This window comes from Bombyx mori, chromosome 4, assembly GCF_030269925.1.
Source record: "Bombyx mori chromosome 4, ASM3026992v2".
Classification (NCBI taxonomy): Eukaryota; Metazoa; Arthropoda; class Insecta; order Lepidoptera; family Bombycidae; genus Bombyx; species Bombyx mori.
The window spans coordinates 1326722-1342507 of record NC_085110.1 but is presented as its reverse complement, the minus strand read 5'-3'; the positions used below and the strand labels follow the sequence as shown (position 1 = coordinate 1342507).

The following is a 15786-nucleotide window of genomic DNA, read 5'->3' as shown; positions in this document are numbered from 1 at the left end:
TATACATGAAATTGCTTGAAAAACTATATTTTCTTTTACTAAAAAGTATACTATAAGGAAGAGAGGCCGCCCCAGAACAACTTGGCGTCGCTCGGTAGAGCAGGAGCTAGGGGTCTTGGGCATGGGAGGAGCTAGAACAGACTGCCCAAGACCGATGTAAATGGAAAAATTTGATTCAAGCCCTACACCCCAGCAGAGGGTAGTAGGAAGGAATGATGATGATGATGAAAAAGTATACTGAGTCTTATTAAGCGATTAATTTAAGCGACAATAATTTGAATGTTCTCTTTTCAAATATAAATAAATTTAAACAATAATTTTTTGTTAGAGTGAAAACACCGACAGAAATCTTCGATAACAATAAACTGTATTACGTTCCGTTTTAAACAGTGACCAGTATAGCTAACTATAAAAGAACAGTTTCGCAGTATATTAAATTGACGTCACATCTTACAATGCTGGCAGTGCTTATCGGAGCATAGCTGTAGTGTGGCTGCTTATGGCGTTGTTCTTGAAATCTTTCCGCTTTTCTTTGTGGGTGACGCATTTACGTTGTAAATGTTTTTTTTTTATGATTGAAAGATTACTGGTGGCCCGGAGGCCTTTCCAGCTTCACCAGGACAGGTGGGCGAGCAAAGGCTCAGCCAGGAGGGGTGGGATTTGCTAACAGCTACCCGAGCGCCTCCGAAGGAGACCTAACAACTCGAGAGCAATTGCTTCGCGAATGAATCTACTACCGGATCGGAATCGCGACCCACTGAGAAGATCCGGTGAGAAACTCAGCGAGCTGATGCATGGGTTAGGTTGCACGTCGACCTCTTTGTCGAGTTCGACGAGTACGGTTACCGGGGTTCCTCAGCCTGCTCCTAGTGTTAGAGCTGAAGGTATCTAATGTAAGAGTTATTGGATCTGATGGATCCGTAAGGACATGTCTAGGGCGACGACGGTGACTTGCTCCTGCGTGATCAGGATTCGGGGAGTAATCAGCGGCGGCAACGATAAGGCGATTATCATGACGTGTCTATGGGCTCCGACGACACGAGAACCCTCTCAACGTGGCCGCCGATAACTACATTGCCGATCTTGCGGACCAAATGGTAAACATTCGACGTCACCCAAAATACGTCATCTCGGATCCTCCTGATCCACTAACGGTGCTTTTAGGTACCCCAAGCACCGGTCATCGTTCTCGTCAAGCCCCTCGCTTGCGACGAAGGACTGGGTGAATAAATTAACCCACAGACACAGCCCACTGAGTTTGTCGCCAGATCTTTTCGGTGGGTCGTGTTTCCGATCCGGTGGTAGATTCTGCGCAGCACTGCTCTTGCTAGGGTTCGTGTTAGCAACATCGTCAGGTTTGAGCAACGTGAGCTCACCTACTAGCCTGGTGACGCTGATATGATCTCTCTAGAACATCAGCTTAGGTAGGAAAAAAAAATCTTTGCTGCAAACATTAGGATTATCCATTAAATTAGCACCTAACAGCGCCGAGAGTGGATAATCTAAAAAAGTTAACTGAATTTGTCCAAATACATAAACACCATTTTACTGATATTATATTTCATCTCATATCATTTCGTTTCATTTAATGTCATCTCAAATCTCAATTGATTAATGTCGCAAAAACAACTTCATTTAAATTTTTTTAAACAATACTTTACTTTATTAGGCCGTATAGTATGATACCTTCACCTTTTCAGTTGGAAAACGGAGTTACTACTACTCTACTACTACTGACATGACAGTAAAATAAAAATGTCAAAACAAAATGGCTGTTTTATTAAGGTCAAGCTGGATTTTACTTAGTGCACGTTCTACTTTTTCATCGAAATAAATTTCATGATTTTACACATAATATTGAAAATGAATAGTTTTAATAATATTGAGTTCTAGATACAGTATTAAATTCTTTTATAAAAAGTTCAATTGTAGTCTAGTAGTGTCAAAACAAAAATCATAAGAATGGAGAAGACTAACACCAAGCAGAAGAAAGATAAATACGAGGAAGATGATGAAAGGCGTAGGTCGAAAAGGTCGAGACGGGCTAGATCTAGATCTAAGTCACTTGAGGAACAGCAGAATAGGGAGTATAGAAGTAAACGCCGGCGTTCCAAATCACGCTCACCTCATTACAAGGCTAGGGAAGATAAACGAGTTAAAGACACACAAAAAGAGCCAGAAACAAAAAAAGATGCCTCTACAAAGCCAGAAAGACGCGCAAAAGATACTGATATGTTGAATACTAGAACAGGAGGTGCATACATTCCACCAGCAAGACTGAGGATGATGCAAGCGCAGATCACGGATAAGTCCTCGATAGCTTACCAAAGACTTGCCTGGGAAGCTCTCAAAAAGTCAATTCACGGTCACATCAACAAAATTAATGTCGGTAACATAGGTATCATTATAAAGGAATTATTGAAAGAAAACATTGTCAGAGGTCGAGGTTTGTTATGCCGTTCTGTTATTCAAGCCCAGGCAGCCTCGCCAACATTCACTAATGTATACGCGGCTCTAGTATCAGCAGTCAATTCACGTTTTCCTAATATCGGGGAGTTGTTACTGAAAAGATTAGTGATTCAATTCAAAAGAGGTTTTAAACGCAATGATAAGTCAATTTGCATTTCCTCTGCATCTTTCATTGCACATTTAGTGAATCAGAGAGTGGCACATGAAATTCTGGCTTTAGAACTTCTCACTTTACTAGTTGAATCACCAACAGATGATTCAGTTGAAGTTGCCATAGCATTCTTAAAGGAATGTGGCCAAAAATTGACTGAAGTATCATCTAAAGGTGTAAATGCAATTTTCGAGATGCTAAGGAACATTTTGCACGAAGGTCAGTTAGACAAAAGAGTTCAGTACATGATAGAAGTAATGTTCCAAGTTTGGAAGGATGGGTTCAAAGACCACCCGGCACTGATTGAAGAGTTGGAGCTCGTGCCTGAAGAAGAACAGTTCACACATCTATTGATGCTGGATGACGCTACAGATCCTCAAGATATCCTGAGTATGTTATATTCTATTAAACTATCCATAAAAAAATAAGCCATAAAACACTTAAGTAGATTATCTGTACAGTCTGTCAATTGAATTATTTGTTCCCCTAAGTTATTTAATAGCTATTGAGGGTATGCACAAGAGTTATTGTAACACTTAAAATGCTAAAAGTTTTGAGTGTATATAACACTCTAAACGAGTAAAGTTTTAATTTTTAATAGGATTAATCAAAAATTTTTATATATAGTTTACATAAAAATGCTTTTAGCTTATTTAAAAATGTAACTTAAACAATCTCAATTTTTTTTCATATACTTTTTGCTTTAAGTTTTAAGATAGTAGTACTCTGTGTTAGTGAATTCAATATCCATTATTTTAGCCTATTTTTATTTTCCATCGTATGTATTAACTCATTTATGCCCAACATTATTGAATGTTATAAACAATTTATCTTAATGCTCCATTTAAAACAAATGTAAAATAAGCAAATTAGTATAAAAGAATAAAAATAACAATTTTCCCAAATGCTTCAGATGTTTTCAAATTTGATGAAAAGTATGAAGAGAATGAACAGAAGTACAAGAATCTTTGCAAGGAAATACTTGGTTCTGATGCTGAGTCCGGTGATGAAGATGGTTCAGGAGAAAGCGGTAGTGAGGAATCTGATGAAGAAGATGAAGAACAACCAAAAAAAGAAATGACTATTATTGATAACACAGAAACAAACTTAGTGGCTCTGAGACGCACTATATACCTGACAATCAACTCCAGTTTAGATTTCGAAGAATGTGCTCATAAACTAATGAAGATGCAACTGAAACCAGGACAAGAAGTGGAACTATGCCACATGTTCTTAGACTGCTGTGCTGAGCAGAGAACATATGAGAAATTCTATGGCTTATTGGCCCAAAGGTTTTGCAACATCAACAGAATATACATCGGACCTTTCGAGGAAATTTTCAAAGATTCATATTCAACAGCACACAGGTTGGACACGAATAGACTCAGAAATGTCAGCAAGTTTTTCGCCCATCTGCTGTTTACAGATTCCATTAGTTGGGAATCTTTGGAATGTGTTAAATTGAACGAAGAAGACACAACTAGTTCTAGTCGGATATACATAAAGATTCTGTTTCAAGAACTGGCTGAATACATGGGACTAAAGAAACTGAATGACCGTCTACAAGATCCGTTCGTATTACTTTGTTTTGATGTTTTTTTAGTTTTATAATAATAAATAAACCCTCAATTTCAAATGGAAATATGACAAATGACAGTGGAAACTCTTTGAAAGGATAGCTCAGGGCACAGACAAGCGATTATATATTGCTGAGAGCAATGACAGTTGTTATGAGAGGTTCACAATAATGAATGTTGATTTTAACTACAATTGCTACATTGCTATGCTCATGGGTGTGATTTAATACTAGCTTTACCCTTTCTTTTGAGTTAGGAGATGGTTTCGGAACCAGTGAACAAAGTTTACGGCTTACCAAAAACTATCTTTATGGTTTAATCTTGCGAACTTTATTACTAGCGAACTGCCCTCGCTTTGCTTCGGAAACATTAAATTTTATTATTGATAGCTGAGCCCCGCGATGTTAACCGCGGTTATTGTCGTACCGCGGATGAAGCCGCGAGGCGAAGCTAGTCTAAAAAAAGTAACATAAGTTACTCCTTATATCATCAGCTACCTATCAGTAAAAGTCCCTGCAAAATCGGTCCAACCGTCCCAGAGATAAGCTGGAACAAACATACAGACAAAAATTGTAAAAAATGTTATTTTTACCGTATATATTCATATGAATGTAGTAAAAAGAGGCTATTTCAATATTACAAACAGACACTCCAATTTTATTTACATGTATAGATTATTTTCGAATACTAACAGTTTTCGTGGTTACGGACGACAGAGTTGTTATTCGTGAACATTTTAGTAGCTCACATCCCATCTGGTGTGAAGTGGTTACCGGAGCCCATAGACATCTACAACGTAAATGCCGCCACCGACCTTGAGATATAAGTTCTAATTTCTCAGTATAGTTACAACGGCTGCCCCACCCTTCAAACCGAAACGCATTACTGCTTCGCGGCAGTGCTTACTTAGCTATTTTATTCGAGTCCACTACGTAATTTATGCAGTTTTGTTTCAGGACGTTACAAGAGGCGTTTGCCGGACTGTTTCCCCGCGACAACCCGAGAAACACGCGGTTCTCTATAAACTTCTTCACGTCCATCGGACTTGGTGGACTAACTGATGAGTTACGTGAGCACCTCAAACAAATGCCCAAGGTATACCGTTCTATTTTATACTGTACTTTATACTGAGTCGGAATCGTGCTATGAACACTTTTAAGTAATTCAAACATAAAAACATTCAATAAATTTAAAAATACACTAGGAGTTGGCAGGCTCGTACGACCTCTTCATTACGAGCTTAGGTAGGCAGCCTTTTTTTTTTTTTTTATTGCTTAGATGAGTGAACGAGCTCACAGCCCACTTGGTGTTAAGTGGTTACTGGAGCCCATGGACATCCACAACGTAAATGCGCCACCCACCTTTAGATATAAGTTCTAGGGTCCCAAGTTTAGTAACAATAGCTGCCCCACCCTTCAAACCAAAACCCATTACTGCTTCACGGCAGAAACAGGCAGGTTGGTGGTCAGCGTTGCCAACTCTACCTACTTTTTGGTAGATCTATCAACTATTAGTGTCGTAATCAAACCTACCTTTTTGTAGCAGAAATCTACCAACTTTTGAAGTTTTCAAAAAATTCAAATCAAACCTCCATGAAAATAATGAAACTGTATTTTTTTTTGTAATCTTTTCAATTATCACTATTTTCTATTGATATTTTGAATATTAGCGGCCTGTTATTCTGTTTTATCATTAGGTTTCTAATAAAATAGTTCAAATATGTCTTATTCGATCGAAAAGTAAATTAAGGATGCCAGATTCTTATTGGAGGGTCTCTAAAAGACTTGAAAAGTATGGGTGGTAGATCTACCAACTTTTCATAGTAGGGTTTGTTGGAAACTACCAACTTGTAGAACCCTATCTCCCACCTTGACGAATTTCGAGTTGCCAACGCTGGTGGTGGCACCCAATCACGCGGACTCACAAGAGGTCCCACCACCAGTAATAAAATTACTATATGTATTGTATATATGTGTTTTTACCATATTTACATTGCTTGCATTGAGCAATGAGACCGCAGTCTAACTATGAGCATGTGATAAAATGAGAAAACAATTTAAAACCGCGAATAATGGATATAATTTTTTATATTAAATTATTTTATGTAATAATATTAGGTACTATAGTTAATCAATGAAATGTTTTGATTTTTAAATGAATTTTAATGGATACATTGATTTTATTAACCATGGATGAAATATAATACTTTTGTTTCGTACTGCTCTGGGGTAGACCGGTGATATATAAAATAAAAGAGTGGACTGTATTATTTGGTAAGTTTATAAAAAGAGTAAAACAAGATAAAAACAAGTAAGTGTCGCGGGCGGCGTTGCTGCACGAAGTGACGAAGCCGGTGTTAATCCGCGACCCCGCGCCGCTGTCCTGCTCCCGGCGCCCGCGCCGCGCGATCGTCGATGTCCGTGCATCGACAACTTTGATGCCTAAAGTTACAACATCTGTATGTACTGCCACCGACATATAGATGGTAACAACCTTGGTACGACCCGACAACTGAAACTGAATTTATTACAATATTATCTACTGTTTACTGCTGTCTACTGTGTGACAACTTCACTTTTGGACTTTCAATTAAACAAAAAATTGTCATATATACTAAATAGAGTATTTATTACTTCTGTTACAGAATACACCGGCGCCACCAACAGAGATCAAAATAGACAGTGACTCCAGCTCTGACTCCAGCTCGGATTCGTCTTCTTCAAGTGATTCCAGCTCAAGCGGTAATATTGTGTTGTAGAATGCATCTATATATACATAATCAAAGTACTATAATATACTAGGATAGCTATCACATATAGGACATCTTGGACACATTTTTCTTGATAAAATATGTCCTGAACTTAACGCACAATTGTTTTGTTTTATGGCAGAAAATATTTGTTTAAATATACCTAGAGAACAAAAACAAGATAAAAGTCTCAGAATGCGACATATTTCAAATAATTTTGCAATAGTTTTAATGCAATTTTTTACTAGTCGAACACAATTCCTACTGTGTGCTTGGTGCGAGTTTTTGAACGTTCTCGATAGCGTAAAAGTTAATTTAAATTCGTATGGAGTTCGTACGTTTGCCTACGTTTGCCGCTAGGGGCGCTGTTCCAACTAAGTTAACTTTTACGCTATCGAGAACGTTCAAAAACTCGCACTAAGTACACTGCTCTCTGTTCATATTAATTTGTATCTTAATTATTGTTTACCATTGCAACTCTCTAGATGATAACACCTTAATGTCGGTAGACTAAATTAAAAATATAGCATTTACAATATTTACAGAATCTGAGGAAGAAACACAGAAAAAGAAGAAAGAAAAGAATAAAAACAAGGAAAAATCACCAGAACCAGAAAAACCCCAAGACAATAAGGTCGAGCGGTGGGGACATGAGGGGTTCTACGATACTTACGGGAGGGACGCGCGGCGACACGACCCTCGCGACCGCGGCGACGGGGGGCGGGGGGGCGCACACCGGGATACAGACCAACAAGGAAGACGTGCCAGGGACGAGAACGGGAGAGGTCTGAGAAGACGAGATGAAGATCACGAGCAAGACCCAAGAGATAGAAGAGCTCCAGAAAAGGATGACAGGAGGAATCGAAAGGAGGGTGAAAAGAGTCGTGATGGGAACAGTCGTAAAGATATTGATAGAGACAGTGAGAAAGAAAAGGATAAGAGAAGTCGAAAAGATGATGACAGAGTAACTGACAGGGAAAAGGATAAGAGACAGACCAGGAACAGTGAAGAAGATAGTAGAAGACGGGACTCTGAATACAATAGAAAAGGTGAAAAAGAGAAGGAAAAGAAACGAAAGAACGCCCGGGACGATGAACACAAAAAGGAAACATATCACAATGATGAATATTCAGCTCGAGACGAGACCGAGTCCAGGAGAACTAAGGACAAGAGAAGTAGGAATGCGGGCAGTGACGACGACAGGAAACAGAGAGGGCACAGTAGTGACGAGGGCCGCCGCGAGCGTCGCACTAGGAAAGACAAACAAAAGAGAGGCGGCAGGAGGAAGAGTGATGCTTCTGACGACGACGACGGCTGGGATATCAAATGCAGGCAGAATGCACCGAATGAGGTCTCCGGGAGGTACTGGGACTGCTCAACGAATAAGCGATTGGAGTCGCCGCAACGAAGCCAGAAAAAGCGGGAACGGTCCAGGCAGCGCTCCTGACCCTCCCCTTACAACAAATGATGTATATAAACTGTCATGTTAAAATTGTCTCCAGCCGGTGTAGACTATAAAGTACTATGTTTTCATATAAGATTTTGTTGTTTTATTGTTCACTAGTAAAACCAGGCTACTTCCTCCATCATTATCACCAATTTACAAGAATACAATTTTTTAAAACTTGTGCGCCACCTGTCTTTAGTAGATGGTACTAAGACAGAAAGCTTCCCTGGAATGGCTAAATCACCGCACAAAGTTTTATTACAATTGGATGATGAATTAATGAATCAGTGTATGATGCAGCGGGAGTCGCGATATGTGGAGAGCGAGGCAAGGAGGATGACCAATGTGTACGTTGCGGCGTAGGTGCGGCGCAGCTGTATTCATATTTCATTGCGCGTTCACGAAATGCGAATATAGTAAAACAAGTTTTATTTATTTATTTAGTAAATAATTATTGTTTTGTTTAGGAGACCTCTTGTTGGATGGTTAAATTTGAGGGGACCCGGTTCTGTAGGAGATGAGGGGCTATTTAAAAAACACTCTGCTTCATCTATACTAATATTATAAAGAGGAAAGATTTGTTGGTTTGTTTGTATTGAATAGGCTCCGAAACTACTGAACCGATTTGAAAAATTCTTTCACTGTTTGGAAGCTACACTATTTCCGAGTGACATGGTCTATAATATTTTTTGAAAAAAATTAGTGGTCCTTACTAAAACTCCAATAATGTAACCCAAGGTGTAAAAAAAATACCTAAAATTTTTGTTCATGACCCGAGCGGAGCCGGAGCGGGCCGCTAGTAGTTAATATAATTATATTGCAAATATGTACTTTGAACACTATTACACCATGATAATATTTTATTTTTACAAAACTCTTAGATGTTGCTCTGACCATGTCTAGATGAGAAGTCATAGATTATACACTTAATATATTTGAGATGAGAAGTAATTGTCTTCACTGACAAGAAGAGAATTATTTGTTTTAAACATTTAAAATAATTCCAATATTCGAAATCTGTAATCTTATATAATATGTCAAGTGTTGCCGGCCATTACTTTCATATTCAAACTCCAACACCTCTGTACGGTTAAAATAAAGCTAATATACATTTCATATTATTAGATTCTTCAACTGAATATGTTAATTTATATTAATACCTTATTTGTAGTTTTATCATTAATCATAGATACTTAGTCATTAGCTTTCAACTCAGTCTGACACTGAATTGTTAACAATTTTATTTTTAACTAATAACGATTTCTAGTGAATAGGTATAGAAAGGAAATTTAAAGACTATCTACATGACTTGCGAAAACCCAAAGTATTATATGGAATTTTATGTTTTTCCAAAGTTCGTCCATAAATCTTAGATCTTAGACTGAACTTACTTCTTGTGATTACAGCAAGTGCTATGCCGCGATGCTCGATTCTAAAAGTAACTCTGGGTCAGTGAGCTCGGCGGCTCTCAGGGACAAGGCCGCGTCGGATCCGTCTTGTGCCCCTCAGAATGTAACCGAGGCTCAGATAAAGCCACAGATCTCTGCACCCTCGTATTTTTATTCTTTGAAGGAGAACGAAGCGTTGCCGTTCAAGAGGCCCGAGAAAGAACCGCGACCAAAACTACTGCTGAATAGCGTCGTGAACGAAAACGATGTTGTGGCGATGATCGCCGCGCATGACGCGAACAGAACTGAAGGTCTGAAGAAACACATAGGTTTGTTCATGACTATAGTAAAATTATAACGTTTTTGTCCGTGTGTGGCCAACAGATATCCTGGGCTGGTAACACGTACCTAGATGTTTATTTAAATATTTCGATAGAGCAGACCTGTTGAGTGAATGATGACCGTGATTTGAAGTAGGTAATTCAGTTTTTTTTTCAAAAGGCCTCGGCTTGACCCACATCGACCATTACCGTATAATATCGCAAATTCACCGAGATAACAATTAATTACTGGTTATAAATATACCAAATATTGGAAGCAGTTGAGCGATCCATTTCGAAGGTTGGGACAATTTTATAGGGCTTTACAATACAAACAACCCACTGAGTTTCTCGCGGGATCTTCTCAGTGGGTCGCGTTTCCGATCCGATAATAGAATCGACGAAGCAATGCTCTTGCTAGGGTTAGTGTTAGCAATTCTCTCAGGTTGAGTCCGTGAGCTCACCTACCGGTCCGCGCGAACTTGGAATAGCCCCTTAGGCTACCAACGATTAGGTAGGAAAATAAATAACAACCACACGTTGCATTGAGGCATCCATTTAACATCAAGTGGGCTCATCTGCCAATCTACAGAATATAGGTACATTGAATTAGACTCATATGTGTGTCATTTCATTATTATCTGTATTACAGGTAAACTTTTAGTCGAAAAGCAAATCGTGGTCAATTATAATTTGTCAGAAAGAAAATTTGTCACGAATCTGCTGTGCGAGACGATAGACTATGCAGCCCAGCGCGACTTCTCGGCGTTTAAGCTAGCTTGTTTACTTACAACCTACGTCACTGTTCATAGTTACTTCAAGTGGTATTATTGGCAAGCCCCAGTCTCTGTTTGGATGTATTTCAAAGAACTTATGATACGGCTTACAATTGAGGTGATGAACAAATTTATTTTCAAACACTTTCTTTTCGAAGTCATATTTTCTTGAGCGCGATGATGACAGAAGTGATTTCTGGTGCCCATTAAATACGCCACTTACAAAGTATCACCTCTATCACAATAAGTTCTTAAGGTTTTCTTTAATTCTAGTAGATCTAGTAGCCTACGACCAACTCAGTCTTGTGTCTACCGTTTCTCTTATAATAAACGATCTCTTTTTTTATCTCAAAGAAATAACTTTTTTTTCCTACCTAAGCTGGCAGCCTAGGGAGGCTATTCCAGCGGAACCTTAACTAGTAGGTGAGCTCACGGGGCTCAAACCTGACGATGATGCTAACACGAACCCTAGCAAGAGTCATGCTTCGCAGAATCTACCACTGGATCGGAAACGCGACCCACTGAGAAGATCCGGTGAGAAACTCAGTGGGCTGTGTCTGAGAGTTAATTTACTCGTCGAGCCCTTCGTCGCAAGCGACGGGTTCGACGAGCACGGTGACCGGTGCTTGAAGTACCTAGAAGCACCGTTAGTGGATCGGGAGGATCCGAGATGACGTGTTTGGGGCGACGTCGACTGCTTTCCATTCTTTCCGCAGGATCGGAAATGTAGTTACCGGCGGCCACGACGAGAGGGTGCTCGTGTCGTGCCGCTTTATCGAAGTGAACCAAGAAATCACAGTACTTCCGTATACGTATTGTAAACACGTGTTGAAGATGAACCGACTAACCAGTGTCTTAACAACTCGCGTCCAAACCTCGGATGAGAGAGAACTTAACTAAAGCGGTTGTGCAAGGCGAACTCGTACCCGCCGGACAAGTCACTGGGCCATGACTGGTGTGGATGCGTTCATCCATTCCGAAAGGGTTGGCGGTGATAAGCCCACCGTGGCTGGTACAATATCCTGCCTATTTCCGCCACGAATAATAATAATATAACTCTTTATTTGACACCACATGTACAGAATAAGCATATAACACAAATAATAGACGGTGACAATAATTGGGGGCCTTATCGCTGAAAGCGATCTCTTCTAGGAAACCTTGCAGGGAGAGGAATACCTAAGCAAATTAGCACAGATGGTGCTATATCTTAATAAACTTACATAAAAAATATATATTTATATACACACATGAAAAATTAATACAATATAAGATAGACTTAAATAGACATTAAATACTAAAAATATGCAAGTAAATACAAAATAAGTAGCAACTTATACAGTTATATCGTAGGAGCCATATTGCACAAGCAAGGTAGTGTGATTTTATTCTGAACTTGAAAATTTTCGGGCGAGGACAATTGAAGATATAGATCTTTTAGTATTAATCAGTTCCGGTAGGCGTCAACACTAAACGTCTTTGGCAAATCAATGGCGTTCTATCTATATAATCTAAGACGTCGGAGCCAGGAGTTAACAAAAAAAAAATTTGATCTTATTATTTTACTGAATTTCCAGGATTCACCAGATGGAGAAGCAATATTTGAGCCAGACGAATGCTACGACATACTGTCACACTTCCACACCATGTACATTAAGAATCTACCACTGATACATGTTCTTACTTTTGGTGTTCGAAGACTCAAGTTTTTGTGGCCTTTCAAACGGAAATAAGTTTGTTTGAAAATTAAAAACTTCAGTTCTCTTGGTAGATTCTGATTTATTAAAGCTCTTTTATTTAAATCAGCAAATATCAAATCAAAGAAATAAAGAATAATTTTAGTTCTTAAATAATACATTACTGACTAATAACACTTTTAAGTTCATTTTTTAAATGCTTCGGAAACTTATTTTTCTTCCTTTTCCGGACTTTTCCTTCAGTCACATTTTCTTTTTTTGTTCCTTGTCTGCTTGGTTTATTTTTCTTTTTCTTACAAGACAAAGGATTAGGGTTATGGGGCTTTTTCTTCCTAATAGGGACATTCAGTTCTTCAACCTTTTCTTCAACACCTAATTTCTTTTTCATCTGCTTCAAAGTTTCACTCTGATTCTCAGTGATAAAAATATGTTCATTGGTTTCCAGAGCTTGACCTGCTTTGTCAAAGCTCACACTACTTGGTTTCTCTAATGTTGGTGACTTGTTATGTAGATATAGCAGAGGAACTCCAGGTTTTTCCCTTAATTTGGATTGCAGATCTCGATCCTGGGTAGCTAAGATATAATGCTTTTCATTCTTCTTACCAATCATGGACATTATGCACTTAGATCCAGCCACCGGTTCTTTGTGCCCACATTCATGAATACCAAACTGTTTTAATATTGTGAGAGCTCCATGTGTTTTCTTTGCTAATTTTTCTGTTTCTATAATTATACATCTCGTTGTCAGTAGTTTAGCCTGGCTGTTTAGGTACTTGGGAATTTGCTCTCTGATGTTAATATGCTCCTGAAATGAATAATTGAAAATAGTTTAATAGGCTTAATCATACCCCTTTGGAAAATGTTTAAAAGTGCTTTTTTATGCAATTTTTATTGATGGGTAGGGTAGGTGCTTGAGAGGCAACTTTAGTTAATTGGTAACAAAACTTTAAACACAGCAATATGTACAGCACCCACACTGACTTTTACCAGTGGTAGGACCTCTTGTGAGTCTGCGCGGGTAGGTACCACCGCCCTGCCTATTTCTGCCGTGAAGCAGTAATGCATTTCGATCTGAAGGGTAGGACAGCCATTATAACTATACTGAGATCTTAGAACTTATATCTCGAGGTGGGTGGCGCATCTGCATTGTAGATGTCTTATGGGCTCCAGTAACCGCTTAACACCAGGTGGGCTGTGAGCTCTTCCACCCATCTAAGCAATAAAAAATTTATAAATAAAACTGAGAAATGAGGCAGAAACAGGTAAAATATCTACTGAGTATGCCTGCTCAATTACAAATTTATTTCATTTTTATTTTCATTCCACCATATTATTCGAACTTATGTCATTCATAGACAAATACAAGTATTACCCAGCTATAGCAAATTATTCAATTGCTACAAATGTCATTTTATTTGAGGTATTTTACCTAGTTTTGATTACTGCTCGCTGGTTCAGGGAAATTCTCCTGCCAACGCATGCTCTGCTCTTTTAGAGTGAGATGAGAGTCGGCGCTGTCTGCCTCGGGGTCCGGGAGCTCATCCAGCGGAACTTGAATGTCCTCGTGAGGAAGTTGTTCCGCACGCCAGTCCTCATCAACTATGTCTATTAGGCGACCGTTACGGCGACACTTACTGTCCATACTGTATAACATTTATGCAATATTAAATAATAATTAGGAGAAATCGTGAGCATTTTCGGAGCAGTAATCAAAACAAGTCTTCTCTTTTACGAATTTCAATAGCCTAAAGGGTTATCAAATATACAATTATCGGTAGACAAATTAATCGAGAAGACTTACTTTGAATGCAGCGAAACAAAATGTACCATCGATAAGGACTTGGTACGGCTGATGAAATCCATAATTGTTGTAATAAAACTTTAGATATTTCTGTACTTTTTTGTAACGTGTTATTTTCATTTTTTATTACGAACCTCGCTTTCGTGAATTGTCTTTTTTTTAGGTGTTTACTTTAGTGTTCAATCTATGATTAAGTTATGATCTTGTAATGTAAATATATTTAATGCATTCACTTTGACAATTGTGTTGTTTTATTGTACATAAATTACTTTATTTATTTTTTATGTTAAGCTGTGATTGTGCCGCCGTCAGTGTAACCAGATTTTATTTGACGAATCTATTGCTTGTGGAGGTTAAAATCTACTGAATTCTACCAAAAGTGAACCAGAAATAATAAAAAAAGTATAATGGAACTTTTATTTTACTGTCGTGTTACAATGTGAAAACATGAATGTTTCCTTGATTAAATAATAAAATAATAAAAAGAAACCACAATTAATTAAATAGATCCATGATAATTTTTTTAAATTAAATTCGAAAAAAAAAGAAATTTAAACTTAAACTTAAAATTCTTCATCTTTATGTTAGGTAACATTTTCTTAAAGTTGTTTTGAGCCCATTAACTTGATAATACTTTTGTTAGGATCAAATGTGTGACATCAACTGTCGTAACCCCTCTTTTCCATGCATGATTGCAGCAACATCCTTCGTATTAAATCGATTTCGATCTTGATTTTTAATCCTATTAATATCAGAAATTATTCTTTCTACTTTGACGTTGGACAAAGGTAGTATCATCATTTGCTTCACAAATCGGGACAAATTGCCATACATTGGTTTGCTATTTGCATCACAGATTTGGCCGACTTCACCCCAAAACCTATCCACCATAAAAGTTTGACACGTCGAACTAGAAGTTGACAATAAATTAGACACAGAAACATCTAATTTTGATACCCTATATTCTTTGTCATAATTTGCATGTTTTCTGTTGCAACTACAAGTATATCGTGACGAATGGGACATCGCGATATCCTTGTGTATATTTATATTTAATTTTAAGCTCCATTATAAAAATTCTCAATGAAGGAATTCCCACTGGTCTATCACACTATGCTTAAAGAATGAAAATTAAATAGTTACAATTCATTCAATGAAAGGGCGAATACCCCGAATTTATCTGTTATGCCAAAAAAGTTTTGGAATAACTACTAAATTCTGTTGCTAGTGCCTCAAAATCTACCAAAAAAGTAGAAATCTACTAAATCTGGTCACGCTGGCCGCCGTACCTCTCAAATAAATAGTGTTTAATCTCTGGCCGTACCTACCTACGCAAGTTTTTTTTAAAGGGTTTTATGACCTGGTGACTAAGACCTTTAGGTCAAGTCGTATTTTAATTTATATTCTTATT

The 15786-nt window shown here is 38.1% G+C and overlaps 3 protein-coding genes across 3 annotated transcripts; 2 read left to right on the top strand and 1 right to left on the bottom strand.

Moving 5' to 3' along the window:
* Positions 1 to 1733: 1733 nt before the first annotated feature.
* LOC101735521 (pre-mRNA-splicing factor CWC22 homolog) lies at positions 1734 to 8486 on the top strand. Its single transcript, XM_012692987.4, has 5 exons — positions 1734 to 3010; positions 3534 to 4191; positions 5154 to 5292; positions 6842 to 6938; positions 7492 to 8486. The coding sequence occupies exons 1-5, from the start codon at positions 1963 to 1965 to the stop codon at positions 8391 to 8393; spliced, it is 2844 nt and encodes a 947-aa protein (XP_012548441.2). The 5' UTR covers positions 1734 to 1962; the 3' UTR covers positions 8394 to 8486.
* A 1072-nt stretch (positions 8487 to 9558) lies between these two features.
* On the top strand, positions 9559 to 12664 carry LOC119628424 (uncharacterized). Its single transcript, XM_038010518.2, has 4 exons — positions 9559 to 9717; positions 9800 to 10110; positions 10754 to 10995; positions 12455 to 12664. The coding sequence occupies exons 1-4, from the start codon at positions 9698 to 9700 to the stop codon at positions 12608 to 12610; spliced, it is 729 nt and encodes a 242-aa protein (XP_037866446.1). The 5' UTR covers positions 9559 to 9697; the 3' UTR covers positions 12611 to 12664.
* LOC110384699 (rRNA-processing protein UTP23 homolog) lies at positions 12637 to 14735 on the bottom strand. The gene is made up of 2 exons (XM_004929101.5): positions 14376 to 14735; positions 12637 to 13379 (listed from the first exon to the last, which is right to left on the bottom strand). The coding sequence occupies exons 1-2, from the start codon at positions 14493 to 14495 to the stop codon at positions 12735 to 12737; spliced, it is 765 nt and encodes a 254-aa protein (XP_004929158.1). The 5' UTR covers positions 14496 to 14735; the 3' UTR covers positions 12637 to 12734.
* Positions 14736 to 15786: the final 1051 nt, after the last annotated feature.

Coding starts and splice junctions, on each gene's coding strand:
- LOC101735521 (XM_012692987.4), top strand. CDS start 1,963: ATGGAGAAGACTAACACCAAGCAGAAGAAAGATAAATACGAGGAAGAT. Junction 3,011..3,533: donor AGATCCTCAAGATATCCTGA/GTATGTTATATT, acceptor CAAATGCTTCAG/ATGTTTTCAAATTTGATGAA. Junction 5,293..6,841: donor ACCTCAAACAAATGCCCAAG/GTATACCGTTCT, acceptor CTTCTGTTACAG/AATACACCGGCGCCACCAAC.
- LOC119628424 (XM_038010518.2), top strand. CDS start 9,698: ATGACTTGCGAAAACCCAAA. Junction 10,111..10,753: donor AGGTCTGAAGAAACACATAG/GTTTGTTCATGA, acceptor TCTGTATTACAG/GTAAACTTTTAGTCGAAAAG. Junction 10,996..12,454: donor TGATACGGCTTACAATTGAG/GTGATGAACAAA, acceptor CTGAATTTCCAG/GATTCACCAGATGGAGAAGC.
- LOC110384699 (XM_004929101.5), bottom strand. CDS start 14,495: ATGAAAATAACACGTTACAAAAAAGTACAGAAATATCTAAAGTTTTAT. Junction 13,380..14,375: donor TTTGTTTCGCTGCATTCAAA/GTAAGTCTTCTC, acceptor TATTCATTTCAG/GAGCATATTAACATCAGAGA.